Raw genomic sequence first — 18,814 nt, 5'->3', positions numbered from 1 at the left:
ATCAGCGTTCTGTATTTTACTCGCGCCTTTCATCAAACGCTTCAATGTTAGCTCTCTGGGGATACATTGTCGTCCCTCGGAACCTTCATTTAAACACAGACCAGCCTCGTACAGTTCCTCCCGTCTCACCGGCTGTGGTGAAGGATCTGCTTTCGGCTTTGAGCCGAGAGCCAAGGACGATACCACAGCAGCTGCTGTTCCTCCCTGACTTGGTCAGTCCTGCAGGAGGGCCCCGGGTATCTCGGACGCACAGAATACGATTCTCTTGCTTCGCTTTCTGGTTTTACATGTGCTGCTTTCAAATCCTCAAAAGAATAACAATCACTCATCGAAAAGCACAAGGGCATCTCCCTTCTTTCTCTCGCTTCTCAACCTGTCGTCTTCCTCCATCAATTCAACTGTGGCCTGGAAGAAACTGCTCCTTCGTGTGCTCTGCCTTGCTCAAAGTGTGCTCTTGTGCTCCGCCTTTTATCCGTGTGGGGAAGTTCAATGGAGATCAGGTGCGAGCCATTAACGGCAATTGCCTGACTCTACTCGACCATGGTAATGGGACATGGTCGGTACATTGTTTGGGTGAATAGTCTGTTTTTTCCCAGAGCAGGCTGTCTGTGTAGCAGTGTTCGTGAAGGGGTGTGGGGGGGGAAGAGTTACAGTCCCCAGATATCCTACCTGGTAGGATGGGTCAAAGGGAGTATAGAGGGCAGGGGGGGGGGTTATACTGAATCTCGCCACAAGGTGTCCCACTCCCACCCCCAGAGGACCCTCCGCCAGGTGATCCTCCCGTACTGGTCCACCCTCAGGGTCTGGACCCAAATGCAATGGCTGTGCCCTGGCCACCTGAGAGTCCCCCGGGGACTAGCGGGTGAGACACCTTCTGGTTTCTCACAGGGCCCCAGACCCTTCTTGGTCTTCCCCCAAGTTCATATTGTGGGTCCCAGACCCCAGCCCCACCATCTAGTTCTTTAGTTACACTGCCAGACATTGCTTCGGTGTCCCAAACCTTTCCCGGTGCTCACTGGCTTTCTCTTTATGGCTTCTCAGCGTCTTCAGTGGGTGTCTGTACTCTGGACGGTGTCCCAGCCTTTGCCGCCTTCAGGAAGCAGGACCTGCTTTCCTCACGGTCCACGACCCTCGCCAAAGCACGTTGCACACCAGGCTGCCCTCTCTCACCCTGTAGCTGTCTGGACTCCTGCCCCACCGCTGGCACTTTGCTCTGGCTTGAGCAGGATGACGACTCCTGCTTTCACTTGCACTTCCCCAGTGAGTGAGCCTCCAGCTTCCCTCTGGCACACTGCGGGTGCCCAGGGATTCACAACCTTTTTGGGGGCCCAAGCAGTTCTCCGGGGTCTCTCAGTGGTCCCCAGTTCTCCACCAGCTGTTGGGGTGCACAGGTTCCCCCTTCACTTCTCTGGAACAGCAGTCCAAGGCCCATTCCTCTACACCAAACGATTCATGCAGCCAGGACATCCTGGGATGGCCTCGCTCACACTTCCCGAGTCTTTCCTTGCTTTTATACTTGCTCTGACCAATAGGATTTGAGGAAAGACTAGACTGCTCACAGTGGTTATCATTAGGAGTGATCATTAATGCTCCTCGCCTCTTTCTTGTCTCAGTTGTTGGGGAAAGACTAGACCGCTGACAATGGTTCTCATTAGGAGTGATCATCCTCCTCCATACTTCTCCCTCATCACAGTACTGAGAAAGCGATCTTCATTCAGGATACATACAGTGGGTAAACATGCGCACACTACTTACTATCCCACTTTCTCCACTGACCTGGACTACGGTCCCCAAGGGCATTCAACCCACAGCGCGTTCAGATCATACCAATGGTGAAAGGTGCTAAATAAATGCCCAATAACATACTCCTATTCTTCCTAATCCCAGTACTTTTAAGGGGAATGATAGGAGAAGTACAACGCTTGACTCCATTAGGGACGGGATGGTTTTTAGGGTTGTAAGAAGGGGGTTTAGGGTCCACTGATTGGCAGGGATACCTCGTTTCACACAATGATGTATCATTTCCTTAAGGGTTGCCTCCCGCAATGTGAATCGCCCTCATATAGCCGCCCCCCAGGGTTAGGATCGGGTGGCAGCTGCTGTCCCCTGGCCACATGGGTAGACATCCCTGCCGGGAAAGAAGTGATGACATAATCGGATTCATCACAGTGGGTTGATCGGACAACACCCCACTGGTCCAAAAGAGTAATAGCAAAATCCTTCTTGACAAGGGATCCACTTAGCCCTTCACTCACCTCACGGGCAGAAACTTATAAACACCATGTTGCCTTTATCCACCATCGTGACACATTTTAATTTAGTCTGTATGCAAAGGTTAATAAAAACCTTGAAATATACTTGGTGGTGGATTCTGGGTTCTGCGAACTTTGTGAATGGATGTCGTTCTAATGGTCTGTCACACACTGTACTGCAGCACTCTTTAGAAGGAATTAAGCTTCCACATACTGTAAACACCACACACAGTTGTTTATGCACACCAAACTATGCAGCAAACTGTGCAAGATGGCTTTTAGAGGATGTTACAACAGCTCAAGTTCAGAACACGGACCACTCAAGATCATTCCCAGTGGATTGTGAATTCTCAAACACTTACCTGCTTTAAGGCCAAATTCCCAATGATCAGGTTCCACTTCTCAATGGGGGAATCCATTTTGCCAACATTCACCTGTCAAAATGAAACATTACTCTTAGTGTGAGTGCATCATGCCCTGAAAGACATCAACTCCTCGCTATTGCAAATGGCATCAAGCAGAACAAAAGCATTTCTGTCCAAATAAATAAGCACATTTCAATTGGAATACTGAACTTATGTGCACTTTCAGCAGACAAAAAAGCAACTTGCATGTATAAGCGTTTTCTAGGGTTATCAGGAAAGATGCCAGTCTTAGATATTCCATCAAAACCTACAGTCACAGGTCAATCTCGTCCCAAAACAAATCTGCAAGGCCGGGACAGCGATTGAGTTTTAGTATCTGTGAGGAATTCCACCATCTACATGGCGGGCGTGCGCTCGGCTGGGCTTTTTGAAATGCTTTATTAAATAGAATGATGGTAGACCAAACTCAGGAAAACGTGTGGGGCTAATGCACATATTTTCCTATGCTCACACCATTACAAACTCAGACCCGTGTACTCTGGGTGGACAACCTACAGGCACAGTCCGCCCTGTCCGATTTAGTTTTAATGTGACAGCCGGGAGTGCACCATGCCATCTCCAGGAAGGGGAAGGGCCAACCTTACCCCTGCCATGGCCAGCCTGATTAACAAAGGCTCCATGGATTTGCCCTGCTCTTTTGCTAGGCCCTGCAGCTGGTGGCAGTAATTAGCATGGCGATATAGGGTACTTCAAACATGCCCACATGGGGCTTGCTGAAGATGTTAACAAAGGAGACAGGAAACCTAACAACCTTTCATATTTATCTGTGTCAACCTGAAGTCAGCTCCCGTCCTCAGTATCAATGACAGTGAGCTGTCATGTCTGGGACAGTGTGTTTACAGTAGACCAGCCTGCTAGGGGGACCCCATTCATGAGGTACAAGAATGTGGTTTGCAGGATCCAGAGAGTCTGGTCTCGCCGCAGTTTCAAGGGAAACCTGCCGCTTTAACAGGGAACAACATAGAGAGGACCATTAACCAGAGAGACTCTTTGATCAACAACAGACAGAAAGATGGGTGGGACTTCGTATCACAAGGGAGTGTGGCCAGAGATCTTTCTGTCGAGAGAAGGTTTCTGCTATCTTGGTTCTGGGACACCCCCTGGTTCCTGTTTCACCCCTTTACCTTTTCCTGATGACCTCACGAATGTAGGACATTGTTGGTAGGGACCCCAGGATTTGTTCACTAAGGTAGACTTAGCTTACACCCATCACTGTGGCCCACTAGGAGAGCTGAGCAGATAATCTGAAGACTTCACAAGAAGTAAGAAAGAAGAACTCATCCTTGGACACTGGCTGTGAAGCTCAAGTCTGCCTTAAAGCTTCTGCCAGTGAAGGAAGGCCAGGACACCCAAAGAGGGATGCAATATCCCTCACCTAAACATCTCCCAGTGAACGGAGGGAGATACAGAACTCAGAGGACCCCTCAGCTTCTCCAGAACCACGGACCTTGGATTGGTCACTATTTAGCCTGGTATGACCGTAGTTAGGCCAAATGTACAATGCATATACTAATTCAGTTCTAGCTATGTTTGTATTATGTATATGCTATGAGAATTGATTTGTAGCTCAATTCCATTTAAAGGCACTGAAGTGCTAACGGATGTATGTGTGGTGCAGATTTATGTTTTGTCACTCATGATTGGTTCAGACAAAAACAAAATCTTGTTTAGTTTTAAATGCACAATTATGCAAAATAAATGATGAAAAATGCTCAATAGATAAAAAATGCTTTAAAAAAATAAACAACAGGATTTGTTAAAACCATCTGTGTTAAATGCATTAAAGTAACCTACTAATGCATAGGTAGATGGCCACCCCATTACCAGTGCCACTCTTGCTCAAATCTTAGATGAGCATCTTTGAAGGGTTGCACTAGGGCAGACTTATTCCAGCCCAATCTCAGAATAATTGGTACACACATAACTAAGAGTATGTCAAGTTGCTAAGTGGAAAGACTGCTAGGCTATGCAGCAGGCTGCCTGGATAGGACGTGCCAGCAGGTCTCTGACCCTACAACCAAGGACAAGGCAGCTGCCTGCAACACACTCCACTGCTGTGAGCCGATCTGCAACGCTGACCTTTGTCAAGCCACCATCGCTTAAAGACATCCAAGATGTCTCAGCCAGTGCTTCAGAACCGCCGATCAGAACTGAGACAATGATTCCTGACCCCGAGCCGCCATGAAAGCCAGCCTGCAGTCGTTCGTCCAGCTTCGCTCGCCGAACTGTCTTGCCGCCTGATGCCCGCAGCCGACTCCCATTTCAAACTGTCACAAATTGTCACAGAAGCCTGCAAAGTGCTATGAAGTTGACTCGGCCCGTCAAGCAGAAGGACCTTGGAGGCATTTTAAGACCCATTGCTCCCTTTGTGTTGAAGGCAAGAAACCTTAAACTGTTGTGGTTATTAAATTCTGTCAGTATCCAGGGTGCATCCCGTTTCCTTCTTTGAAACTGTCTGTCCTCTGCATTCCTTCACAGGGTGGGTTGCATTTCGTAGTGTTGCTAGAACTGTCTGTTGTGATAGAGATAAAGTAGATATTTTGTATAAAACCCGACTGGACAGTCCCTTTGATCATTGGGTACAAATTGTATTTTCGCTGTGTTGCAACTAACAAACGATCCACAACCTTCTTAGATGAGCCTGCCATTCCATCCACGTTACCAAAATTGGACACAGAGGTTTATAATCTGCTTGTTATTCCATCTATTCAGATCCCTTCTTGTGTACTAGAAGTGTGGGGCTGATGGATGATTTAGAAACCAATATTCACCCCCGGACCACTAGTGCCCCGGAAGTTGATTCATCACAGTATCTCAATAGCTCTCTGTATCTCCTCAATGGTACATTTTAAATGAGGTGATACAGTAGTGTACCTATTGCTATGGTACAAGTTGGGACTACAAGTTCGGGTCTAAAAATCCAGAGTCACGCAAAATGGAACTGTATTGTACAAAGAGGAGAAATGATTCATCCATGCAATATACAGGACTGTGGTCTCCAGGCCAACTCACCTTCTGGTATAAATAGGGCCAGGCATAGCCAATTTCCCACATTTCTTTGAATTATTGGTTCTGGATGCCTCTGCCAGCTCACTCCAAGTAGAGGAGTCAAATTCACTTTTACGAGCATTAATTGCACCTCTAAATTTGGCTCTGGCAGCTCTAACCTCACTTATGGGTGTAGCTGAATTTTTTAAGGAACGCTACAAATTCCTTTTAGCTCTGGTACAATCACTATTAAACCAAGCTACTCAATTCTTACACTTATGGTGGGGGTTCGCAATTAATACTTTCTCAGAAATGCCTCTAAAAAGTAGGATAAACTTTCTAAAAGCTCCAATTGATCAGATGTCAGCTCAAATATACAGTTAATTAGAAAGCGGTTAGAATTCATAATGTGTTGGTGTAATACAATTTTGTCGGCCACTGTCTCAGAAATGTCCTTGTAGGGTTTAGGGATGCAGTATTGAAATGAGGGATGTTATTTGTATTCATCTTTGAAGTCTCAAGACAAGAAAGATTCACTGGACATCAGTCGGGATAGAGCCAGTCCCAAAGTCCTCTGCCAGAGAGGTGGAAGACAGAAGACATGCAAGCTTTGCTCCCTAACCATCCCCATGGACCGTCAGTGGATCAATGTCTCCTTGCAAACTCCTCTGGAACCAGAATCCTATTCAATGGGGTGAAGGACCCCATGTAGGTGTGAGCCAACTTCCTAGAGTGGAAGCACATCAGTGAAAGACGCGCCTTGTCCTCGAGACCTGGATTGGGCCTCCCAGAAACACACAAGTTCACAGCAGCTGGAATCCTGTTTTTGCCATCGAGACATCTTCGAGCCAGATTGACTGAGCTTGACGCCCTTCAAGCCACTACAAGTCCCACTGTCCTATTTTGGTACTCTACGCAACTTCAAACTGGTTGCTGCACTTCAAACCATCTAGACGCCAGCTCGACCCATTTAAGCAGACCAACTCGTCTGGACCATATCGCAGGCTCGACATCATAGGAACAACTGACTCGAGTGCCCAACTCTATTGCTGGAAGCCATCGACTTGCCCATCTCTAACTCCAACTCCACCCATCACAGCCATGGTTTCATCACAGACTCAACCGCCACCCTGAGCAGTTGGAAGCCATCACTTCGAACACTGATTTGAGCCAACAGGATTCTGCATCTTCAAACCAACACAACACCAACCGCCAGAGGAATCGCATAGTCTAGAACATCTCAACATCGGCTCTGCCATAGCAAAAGTGCTTAGAAACCTGGTTCAGTGCTGCTGGGCACCAAAACAATACTTAAAGGTATTGTGAAGAAGCCCAGTGCATTTGGTCCACTTTTTGTGAGCATACTGATTTGGCCGCCCCTTCCATACCTTCCAAAGTTCTATCCTTGAACAATCAACATTGCTTCCAAGTATTTTGCCTAAACACCCCTGTTTATCAACCCATAGTGTCCTTTCACATCAAGGTTCTGCATTCTGTGAGGAGTCAGAAAAGAAAGTCGGACACAAATTTGCGTAGTTTTTGGTTAAAGACTTTAATTAACACAAATGGGTTGGAAAATGCCTCTCTGATCGTGCTCTAAGGGTAATTTCCCTACCTAAAACCAAAACTAAAATAGAACCAAGGATCTATCCGTGTCAAGATAGACAAATCAAAACTGTCCTTGTGTCCAAACGTTCCATCCTTACCCTCACACTACAAATCAAACTAAAAGGTGAAAAGAGAAATGCCTTTAGCCTGGCGATTGCAAAAAGAGTTCATAAAGGAAAAATGTAACCGCTCCAACAGAAAGTTCCAGAGAGTGGTGGCCTCCCCCTGGATTCTTCTTCAATGTCAATGATTCGGGGTCTAATAGTTGTTTGTGTCTTTCTTGGCCCACAACAATCCTGTTAGTTACAAAACCACTTAGTCTTGTATTTCTTTCTTTCAAACGTTCCTTCTTTGTCAGCAAACACATTTTAATATCCTTTCTTGGGACTTCCTGTAGATTTGCCACTGCCTGGTTTACTCGCCTGCCAGGACTTATGTCCACAGCAAATAGTTCCTCTTTACTTTCACAATTGCATACATTTCCTTTGGCATTGTACTTCTGGTTGGTTCAACATACTCAAGGCCAGGGATAAAATCCAAGTTCAGATAAATGCTCAAACTAATATACCATGCAAATTCCCCCTTGAGACCACCTACTCCTCGGTCCCCGGCTCATCCAGATGATGGCTCCCCGTTTAATTTCTCGGAAGTAACGCGCCTAGACTTGCTGTCCACCTCAGGTGACATGCCTCCTGTTATTAGACCTATCAGCTGCTTTCGATTTACTGGGATAGGTATAAGGCCGCTTTGTTTGGTTTTCGAACGCCCAGGAGCCTTCTCTTGGCACCTTGGGTGTTTGTGGCACGTCCTGCTTGCATAGCGTTCCTCTGCCTCCTTGCTAGCGAGACCCTTGTCCCTGCCGCACCGGTTTGTGCTTCCAAGTTCCGCAAGCCTTGCGGAAAGGTGCGATAACTTCCCCCAAAAAGCAGCAGCCTCTTGCAGTTTGTTTTTGATCTTTAAATGTCCCGCGCACATCCCATGAAGAGCGGGCCGGACAATCCAGCTAAAATCAATGAAACAAGAGCCTATCTTTTGAAGTGTCCCTCCAAGAAGCTTTGTGAAAATTTAATGCAGATCCGCCTGAATATCTTATATACAAATGAGATTAGAGACGCAAAAACAAGTGAACACCAGCCTATGCCGATTTTGCTACCAACGATATGCAATTGAAACCTTAAAACACCTGCTCCTCACTTGTAGAGGGGTGGACGAGGCACGTACTCGCCAGCTGGGACATTTATTTGGCAAATTCTACTTTTTGGACAAAGAGGGGAAATGGCACAACTTGATGAGTGGAGAGAATACCAAATGGACCATTGCAGTGACAGGTTTCTATGAAAGCCTCGGGCTATTGAAACGGCCGGATCAGGGCAAAATAGAGAAGATCAAACTTGAGAAGATCAAAACTCCCCCTCTCCTCTTCGTCGCCCTACTCCCCCTCTTCCAGTAGCAGAGGCTGGCACGATTGAGACTTTTCTTTTCTTTTCTTCTCTTTCAAGGACTGAAAGACTAACACTTAGGAGCAATCTTGTAAAAATTGTTCCTTTCTAAACAATTAAATGAAATATAATTAATAAAAAATGTTTTACAAAAAAATGTCCCACGCACAATTGCATGCTGGAAACTCGAGCGCTCATGGAGCTTGAGGTTCCTTCTCCTCTGCATCATGCTCTTCTTCCTCCTGGTCCCAGTACGTGGGTGGTTGTGGGAAATGAGTCCATTGATGTTAACTGATGCAGATTGTTTGGGAAATCACTTTCAATGGTTCCAAATGACGAGCCAGTTCTATATGGAGAATAATTAGAAATTGATAACTTAGTTTTGGAGCTTTTCCTTCATGGCCAGTGTAAGGAACTCATGGTGGCAACCGTAAAGCCAGACACAAGGGATCACGATTCAAGGGTGTTTATTTAAACAAGATGCAGGTCGGAAAAACGCCTAACCTAAACCTAAGATGGGAGCATGCATTGACCATCAAATGAAAAATAAGCACTCCTCAGGGTTTCTTGACAAAGTAAAAAGGCCTTTACTAAAAAAAAAAGAAACTATTGCCAAACCCTTACAACTAATTATAGAAAGAGTGTGGGATAGGGATTTCAATAAAGGAAAAAGTGTTCACAAATAATAAGTCAGGATGTGATTGCCAGGGGTCTCCCATCCCCACGTTTTCAGCACAGAAAAAGGTGGTCTGAGCACAGCACACACTCGAGCTTCCCCAGCACGAGTCGACAGTTCATTTCCAGCTATCCGGTTCTTCAATGGTTCAACTCTTGCCTTCGAGGGCCTGATGCTTTCAACAAACACAAAAATGTCTAGTCCATGTATGGCTTTGGGTGACGGTCTCACCCCTGGATCCCCCTCTTCCGGGCGCAGACCTCTCCCAGTCATACTCGACTAATCAATTTAACAGTTACTTTCTCAACAAACTTTGAATGTTTTTTCCACCCCTGGATCTACCTCTTTCGGGTTCGGACCCCTTCTCAACTTCCAGCCTCCCTCCTTCAGGTTCACAATGGCTTTCATTTCGGGTTCTCCCTCTGCCGGGCTCGGATCCCAATGCCAAGGAGGACACTCCCCTTCCCCTGGTCTTACAATGCTTTAGTACTAAACTAAAACAAAATGTCTCTTCAAACAGTTCTCTTAGGCTTTGCCCCTTCTCCACCTTTCAGTTCACTGTGGACATTCCTCCGCCGGGTTCACTCTTGCCAACCTTTATAACATACTTCTCATACAATGCGGGATTTGTCTCAATCATCTGTAGGTCAAAGACTTTCGATTGTACAGAGGATTTGACAAGACCACCTTGACCCCCTTCCGCCTTTTCCTAATGTCTTCTCGTTACTGTAGTTCAATAGCAGGGCAATCGCCAACCTTTCTCAAGTGAACACCCATGTGGTGTTTGATTCCACTATGCTGGCCTTCCCCTTTTCCAATATCAACAGTTCTTTATTTAATCAAAGTTCAATTAGCTGCTTGCTACTTTTGTTCAACACAGTTTGGTTTCTTTATTGGTTCTCCCCTTGACTCACCGGCAGTGATGAAGTGCTTTACTTTCTTGTATGTAGGGTCAAGGTCGGTACCATTGGGCCATGCGTCTCCCCCCGGCTTGTCTGTCAGCGGAGGAGGTGCCCGGGCTCCGTTTACATCTGCTGCAACACGCGCTGGCTATTGTTCGTGGTCTTACGATTCCTTCTCTTGAGGCTTCACAGGTCTCTGAAGATAAGGGAAAGGTCACTTCTCCTCCTTGGCCTCCTCTCGACTTGCGCCGTCTTTCACCCCCTCTTGAACTGCCATGCTGAATTAGTTCTGACGTCGTGCAGTCTGCCTTGCTCGTAGGGTGCTGTCGTTCTTCAACTTTTATCCATGAGGGGAAGGGAAAGGGCCGTCAGGTGTGTGTGATTCTGGTCAATTGCCTGACTTTGCCTGACCCTTGTATTGGGACATGTCAGGTAAACAGTCCGTTGTCTTTCATGTTGTGTGAAAGTGTTCGTGTCGGAAAGGGGGTGGGGGGGCTTGCTATATCCTATGTGGTAGGATGGGAAAAAGGTGTTTAAAGAATAGGGTTACCGCGTCTCACCTGTCGGTGTCCCACTACCACCTGCAGGAACTGGATCCAAAAGGGATGGCCGTGTCCTGGGCACCTGGGTGACAGATTCCCAGGGATTAGACAGGGAGACACCTTCAGGTTTCTCATACCAGGGATGGACGTTTGACCCAATTGGTTTTGGAGAAGGTTTTTTCTATTTTCTCTAAAGGGGAGTATAGATGCATGGCAACAGGCCATTAGGGTATTAGGTATGAAGGGGGTTTCTTCATGGTCAAATGAGGGATGCCATGCCTCATGCAATTAAATCATGAAATCTCCCAGGAGGCTGTCTCCTCCCATGTGATTCTCCCCCCATATAACTACCCCCAGGGTCAGGATCTTGTATGGATTGGTTTATTAAAGTTCCTACATTTATTATGGAACCAAGTTGTTTGGGTTCCTACAGATATAGCCTGCCATCGGCTCACGTTACCAAAAGAGGCAACGGATATATACCTTTCAGGAGCTGTCTATTTCACCTTTAGGATTCATAGCACTGCTGGTTTACTAGTAATGTGAGGCCGAGTAGGCAGTTAAGCAAGTATTCATCCCTGCAATGCTGCAGAGCAGTAGTCATTTCGTCACAAAACCAACTCTCATTTGCCTAGGAAATGTATAGAAAGGCGCCAGCAGTGTCAATCACCAGCCATTCCCATGGCTCAGAGGGTATATCCGTTTGCTGATACAGTGTGGCACAGATGTAAAGGGTCTCATCAGTTGGCTAGCATTCATACAAATCAGCCTAGGTCTCTATGCATCACCAGACACCTATAGTGCTTTGTCCATGGATTTTGTTCTCAATTGCCATGATGTCCAGTAAGAGTTTTTCTAGACCACAACATTTAATGCCATCACCTCACCTCCCCTGCCAACTTCTCCAAGGAAGCCTCACTATGGATTGCCTCATTGCTAGAATGTAGATAGATGAGAGTTTTCTCAGTTACAGCAAGTGCCTCGCCTCGGCCTATTCCATGCAGCGTCCCCCAAGGCTCCTGCGTTTCCCCCTCCCTATACACCATCTTTGCTAAATCCTTATTTGATCTCTTGGGTGACCTTGGCATATCTTATACAAACTATGATGACGACACCAAAGTCCTCCTACACCGGTCAGTCGCTGATGATAAAGACGATCTTATGCTCAACAAAAAATACTCCACAATCCAGACTTGGATGACGATCAACTACTTCTGCTTGAACGACTACAAGACAGAGATTCTACTGGTGGGCTCCCCTGCAGTTCCTAGCTTTTATTCTGAGTTTACCGGACTCTGAAGTGGTGAAGTTAGCCCTCGCCACCTCACTATGAGCCTTCTTTGACTTTTCACGCTTGATATTTGAGCGTAGCTGTTGTTTTTGCAGGTGTTGTTTACGGGTCATAAAGACTCCTGCCGATGCTTCAGAGGCAAAACTGTTGTATTTAATGTTTTCAGGGCTTATCATTTTTATTTTCTCAAAAATCTTCCCACAAACAGTTATTAGAATTTATTTTCATAGCAAAGTGGAAGGTGTTTAAGGAAGTAGTTAGGTCTTCCAACGCATCACTGCCCTCCGCAGATGTTTCAGTATCGTCTTGTCATTTTTTTTTTTTTTAATATCACATTTTATTGATTTTATAACATAGAAAAAGGGAAAACATACAACATCTGGTCCCATCAGGGCCAGATCTTAATAACAACAACAACAACATTAGATGGAAGATGAATACAAATAGGTCACATATAATATTTCCTATACCAGGTTTTTCTACTGCAATGTCTACTTCCTACATCCTGCGGTGTTATGGTTTCAGAGGTTCACATTGTGTCTTCCCATCGTTGCCAAATCTTGCCCGCTTTTTCGGGGCATCCTCTGGCCCTGTATACTCTCTTTTCTATGGCAATGCATATCTGTACATCCGTGATCCACTGACCTACTTGCGGTGGCTCTGCTGCTCCCCACAGCTGCGCTATGTTCCTTTTAATTACCGCTGTTGCAGTCGTGAAGCAAAGCTTCTCGTACCTTGACATGTCTATCTCGCGGTCTACTCCCAATAGCAGCAATTTGGGGTCTCTGGGAATCGTCTGGTTCAGAACTCTTGACAGAATATCACAACATTGTTGCCAATAGCGACTTATATCCGGGCATTCCCATATTACGTGAAAAAAGGTTCTCTCCTCGACAGTGTAGACAGTTAGGGTCTGCTATTTTACCCGAGTGGTACAGGGCTACCCTCGGGTAGTAGACTATGCAATATCTTCAGTTGCACCAGGCATAGTCTAGCCGATATGGCGGCTTCACGAGGGTACAATAGGATCTGTACCCAATCTTCCGACATGATCTCCCCCACTTCTCTCCCATTTTGTCTTCAGACTTATCAGTTCTGGAGTAGCAAAGGAGGTAATAGCACTGTACACGATTGTGGTAACTTTAGCCTGAATGTGCTATATGACTATGTTTTGTTCCAAGGGCGTACAGTCTGGCATGTCAGAGAGGATGGGGAGGTGTTGCTGTAGTGCGTGCCGGAGCTGTGTGTAGTAGTACCATTCTGCCTCCGGGAGGTCAAAGGTCGAAGTTAGGTCATCAAAGGGTCTAATAGTTCCTTCCACCAATATGTATTTTAATTTTTCTATGCCATGTCTCACCCATATTGGCCATTTCGGCAATTTGGTCACCTAAGGGAGGTTCCTATTGTTCCATAGCAGTTGCAGTGGTGTGACTTTGTCCTCCCAGCCTATGAAAGCATGTGCCCCCACCCAGATACGAGACGTCTGATATCATGTCTCGAGGGATTGGTCTGGGTGTCGCAGCATATGGCTCCATGGGAGGTGATGCTCACATGTGGTAGTGTAGCTTCGGGGTGTAGTGTATCATTTATCACCGACATCCGGCTGGCCCAATGGTATATGTGTAGACTTGGCAGACCAATGCCTCCTTCCCATATTGACCTTTGCAATGTTCGAAGAGCTATTCTCGGATGCCCACCACCCCATAGGAGTTTCCTAAGTATACAGTCTATTTTTTGGAACGCCTTCATAGGCATGTGTAGTGGGGCATTCTGTAATATGTACAAGTAGCGGGGGAGTGTTAACATTTTAAACAGTGCCGTCCGTCCCAATAGGGTCAAGGGTCCCATTCCGACATCTTGTGCTGCACATCCCTTGTGAATCGTTCTGTGATGGGTTGTAAGTTATTGGGTGTATAGTCATTGAGATTTCTCATGATCCGGATACCTAGGTATTCGAAATGGTCAGAGGCGATCTTATATGGGCAAGGCACAGGAGTTTCCTCGCCTAATTGGTTTATTGGAAATAGTGTGGATTTAGACCAGTTTACCTTTAGGACGCTAAAGGCCCCATATTTCTGTAGCAGCTGGGTCACCACTGAGCATGTCGTCCTGGGGTCTTGTAGGTATATCAATAGGTCGTCTGCATACAATGAGACTCTGTCCTCCCATCCTGGCCTGCCCGTGATACCCCCCCATGTACATGTGTCCCTCAGCAACTGGGCCAATGGCTCCATAGCCAATCCAGCCATTTACCCTGACTTCAGCCATCAGTGAGTTATACAGCAGTTGAACCCAGGATAGGAACCATTCGCCAAACCCCATCCTACGCATAACCTCCCAGAGTGCCCCCCAGTAGATGGAATCAAACGCCTTCTCGAAGTCTATTGCAAGTACTGCCAAGGGGACGTTTAAGGTCTGGGCGCGTTCAATAGCTAGGTGTATTCTCCGTATGTTCATCCTTGTGGACCTACCGGGCATGAAGCCACATTGGTCTGGATGAATTAAGGATGTTATGACCTGCTGTAGGCGTGTCGCTAGCAACATGGCCAGGATTTTCGCCTCGCTGTTAATGAGGAATATTGGTCTGTATGGACTACATTTGTCTGGGGGTTTATCTGCTTTAGGTATTACAATTATTGTAGCTTTCCTTAGGTCCGCTGGTAGGCTCCCTAAGCTTTTTCCCTGTCGGTACATATTGAGTAGGTGGGGGGCCAGTTTGTTACCACCTATCTTTTTCCAGGCTTCTATAGGAAAGCCGTTCAGTCCGGGTGTCTTCCCGGATTGGAGCTGCATCATAGATTCTATTATCTCCTCTTCGTGATTTCTGTTTCTAGGCTAGCTACTTGTTTGGCATTTAGGGAGGGAAGGGTGATCGCATCCAGTATGGAAGCCTCAGGGGGAGCCATGTATAGCCCTTCATAGTATCTTGCAAACTCGATATACACGTCCGTCAGACGCGGTTCCGAGTTTTGGGGTGTGATTGCCCTCACTTGATTGTGTCCCTCATCCCTACGTTCGAGCCACGCTAGTATCTTCCCCGCTTTGTCTCCTGTTTCGTAAATTCTGGCTCTCATTGCCCCATGGGACTGTTTAGCGTTATCTAATGCCACGTTTTGTAGCTTTTTTTGGGCCAGGAAAAAGGCTCTGTTCGTATCGGGACGATCCTGGGTCAAGTGGGTCTCCTCTGCCTGCTTAACATTTGTCTCTGCCTCCTTTAATGATTTCAGGTGTGTTTTCCTTTGTGCTGCAGTCCAGGAGCTAATCTCCCCTCGGATCACAGGTATGTAGGCTTCCCATAGTGTAACAGCGCAGTCTACCGACCCTTCATTTAACTCAAAGTATGTTGTGCTGGAGTTATGTAGACGTTCTATCAGTTCCGGGGGGAACCCAGATGGTAACGATTCAGTCTCCATACCGGTGGCGGAATTGGTTTACAAGTCATGATCTTCATGAGTAGGGGTGGAGGGTGGTCCAAAATGCCTCTTGGGAGATACTCTGCTTGTGTCGCCGTGAGTAGCATCGGTGCTGGTGCAAAAAATAATCTAGTGGTGTAGGTTGCGCCATACATCTCTAATACCAAATGCTTCTGCGAATGTGGCCAGTTTAGTTCGGGTGTTGGGATCCCTACTATGTAGGTGTGAGCGATCTTGTGCATTGTCAATAACATCATTGAAGTCTCCCCCCAGGATTAGGATATCCGCTGTGTCATTGACCAGCAAGGGCGTAATGTCATCTATTAGTGTGGCTAGTAGTGTAGGCGGGGAGTAGACCGCTATCAAGGAGATTGTTTTATTCCATAGTGTGCCTGTGACATATGTGAATCTGCCTCCGGTGTCTTGTGGTACTCTCGTAAGGGTGAAGGGAAGTCTATTGTGTATTAATATTATTACTCCCCTGGCTCCCATCGTGAAACCTGCCTGTATTGCCGTGCGATAATTGGAGCGTTTGAAGAGCACGTTGGTTGTTCCTGCTAGGTGGGTTTCAGTTAAGAAAGCTATGTCTGGACCGTGTCTGTTCAGGAACTGTCGTACTAGTTGTCTCTTCAGACTGTTTCCTAGGCCATTCACGTTCCAGGTAAGGAGCTTTAAGGCTCGGATCTTAGTGTCTTGCGGGGCCATTTGGGCATTCATGGGTGTGGGTGACTGCAGTGCCATCTAGGGTGTAGGCATTGCTTTTATTTGCCTTGTGGCAAGGAACGATGGTCAGTGTGTGTCTAACACCTGTTTCTCGAGAGCTTTGGCGTCCTAATAAGTTCTTCCATCTTTCCAACCTTTCAACATATACCGAGAAGATAACAAAACTATCAACCATTAACCAACCCATCCCCCTCCCTATACTCCACCCAACTAAAAGTATCTGTCGCCCGAATTATTCACAACAGTTAATACCGGCCAAAGTGGCCAACCGCTAAACAAACCAGTTTTCCTCCTGGCGTGGCGTTCCTATGACTCCACGCAGGGGGCTGGGGGGGGGGGGGCGGCTGGGACCATCTCTCTGGTGGCCGCCATAATGTCTTCCATCTTTGGTCAACATGCAGTGTTGAATAATCTGTGTCAGATGATTGTCACTCGTCACCCCATTTCCTCATTCTGTGGGTCAACCAATGGTTGCTGTAGAGGTATTGGGTCTCTGTCTTGTCGGGGTCTCGGGTTCCGTTGTCTGTTGCTTCTCGGAGTTCTCCAGTCTCCTTCAATATGATTTTCGGCCCATCTCCAGGCCTCTTTTGGATCGGTGAAATGGACTGTTGTTCCGTTATGGTATATTTTGAGCTGGGCCGGAAAGAGAAGGCCATATTTGACATTGAGGGCGTGCAATTGTTTCTTCAGGTGGTCGAAAGATTATCTCACTTTTTGGACCTCTCTTGTGTAATTGGGGAAGAATGCAATTCTGGCGCCATTGTACGTCAGCGTACCCTTGGCACTCGCTCTCTGAAGCAACGCGTCTCGATCTTTGTAATTAAGGAGTTTCGCTATCACAGTACAGGGGAGTGCCCCGGGCATCGGTTTTCCAGATGGTATGCGGTGTGCTCTCTCAATCGAGAAGAATTTAGAGAAGAAGTCAACCACGGACATGTTCGTGAGCCACTCGAGAAATATCTCTATGCTAGGCCCCTCTGTGTTCTTGGGCAAGCCGAGGATCCGGACATTGTTACGCCTAGATCGGCCCTCGCTATCGTCCATTCTCTCAGCCATCGTTTTGAGTTCATGTTTGACGCCGGCAAGTTGTTGTTGCATCTCTCGTATACCATCTTCAGCGTCAGAGATGCGCTGCTCCGCCTCCCCGGTGCGGGACGTCAGCTTTTGTAAGTCATGGCGGAGAAGTGACACGCCCATGCTTATGCTGTCCATTTTTTGCTCCATGGAGGAACGCGAGTCAGCTATGGCGGCCATGACGTTCTTCAAGTACAGTGTAGTTTCTGGGTTGGAAGCACCGGTGTTCGGCTCCAGCTCGTCCTGAATGTGTGTGGGTAAGCTAGTATATTGGTCCATTTTGTGTTGTACAGCTTGTTTCTTTACTTTATCTTTGCCCATGGTAGCCGTGTTCACCATTCCCGTTACCAGGGTCGGGTGGTATTGGTGGAGACCGTTGCACCCAAGAGCGTGCGCTCTTACCCACAGCGTCCGGCACCCAGTCAATCTGTGCGTTATTTCAGAAACGGTTGGATCACCCAGTCATGTGTGAGAAAGCTGTTTCTTTGCCGGGTATAGGGGAGGTGCGGCAGGGTCGTTTTCACCTCCCAGGGTACTCGTAGCACTATTTTATAGTTTAGTGGACAATGATGTTCGGGCCAGGATGATCACTGAGTGGTGAGCTGTACTTTGCAGGTTTTACAAGCACTCTCCGTCGGTCAATCTTTGCCAGCTCTTCACAATGGTACCTGTGATGGGAACTTCGGTTGGAGATAGGCACACTGCTGGTTCGGGAGTGTGGGTGTGTCCGGTTAAGCTGCTGTGGCAGCGCCAGTCCCTATATGGACCCACCAGCGGTATGGAGTCTTTCCAGGTCTGGTACCCAATCGGGCCGCAGTGGTTGCCGTGCTCGCAGCTCCCATTCACAGGTTTCAGGCAGGATTTCAGAGGTTTGCAGCGGTGGCAGTTCAGCTGGTTGCGGCAGGATTCGAGGAATGTGTGGCTGGGGCTGGAGTCACACGTAGGCTTGTAGCACTGGGCAGCGTCAGGTTAAGTGTCTGTAGTGCATCAGGAGGCACCTGCTGGGCCAAGGCAGTAGTGTATGGTCCGCAGACTCCGTGTGAACCCAGGGCCAGTTTGGCTTGGGGCATCCAGAACCCACCCGGACCTGTCGTCCTCTTGATCACCGTAGGGGAGCAGGGGGCTTCCTGTGTCAGGTTTGTGTTTCACTTCAGGCTATCTTGCACCCTGCTCGGCTGGGCTCAATAGGTTTGTACAGGTAGTTTACCATCCGGGTAAGGGCGTGGGGTACCTGTTGGTTGTGTGCATTTCCCAGGCAAAATGCAGCGAAGCGTCCCAGTGGCTCCACTTTGTTTTTCCTAGTGCAATGCGCTCAGATTAGCCCCCCAGCGCCAGAACACAGCGACCGGAGCTGCGGCCCCCGCTATAAGGTGGGGGGGTGAGTCCTTTAACCCCCTTCACTTGATGGGAAGGGCAGATTGGGTGCCTTTTTGCTAGTTTCAACCCCGGGCCGCGCGTGCCTGACAGCGACAGGCGGGCAG

The 18,814-nt window shown here is 47.4% G+C and overlaps 1 protein-coding gene across 3 annotated transcripts in view; it reads right to left on the bottom strand.

The window, feature by feature from the left end:
• The window catches only part of SLC41A2 (solute carrier family 41 member 2), a 705,927-nt gene that overhangs the window by 404,291 nt on the left and 282,822 nt on the right, over positions 1 to 18,814 (bottom strand). For all 3 annotated transcript variants that reach the window (XM_069629903.1, XM_069629904.1, XM_069629902.1), the window contains exon 4: positions 2,615 to 2,686. In XM_069629903.1, the coding sequence (XP_069486004.1) occupies positions 2,615 to 2,686 (72 nt within the window). The remainder of the gene's footprint in view (positions 1 to 2,614; positions 2,687 to 18,814) is intronic.

Source organism: Ambystoma mexicanum, chromosome 12, assembly GCF_040938575.1.
Source record: "Ambystoma mexicanum isolate Mex_15411 chromosome 12, UKY_AmexF1_1, whole genome shotgun sequence".
In the NCBI taxonomy this organism is placed as follows: domain Eukaryota; kingdom Metazoa; phylum Chordata; class Amphibia; order Caudata; family Ambystomatidae; genus Ambystoma; species Ambystoma mexicanum.
Note: the sequence above shows the minus strand (reverse complement) of the source record. Positions and strands in the feature narration are given on the sequence as shown.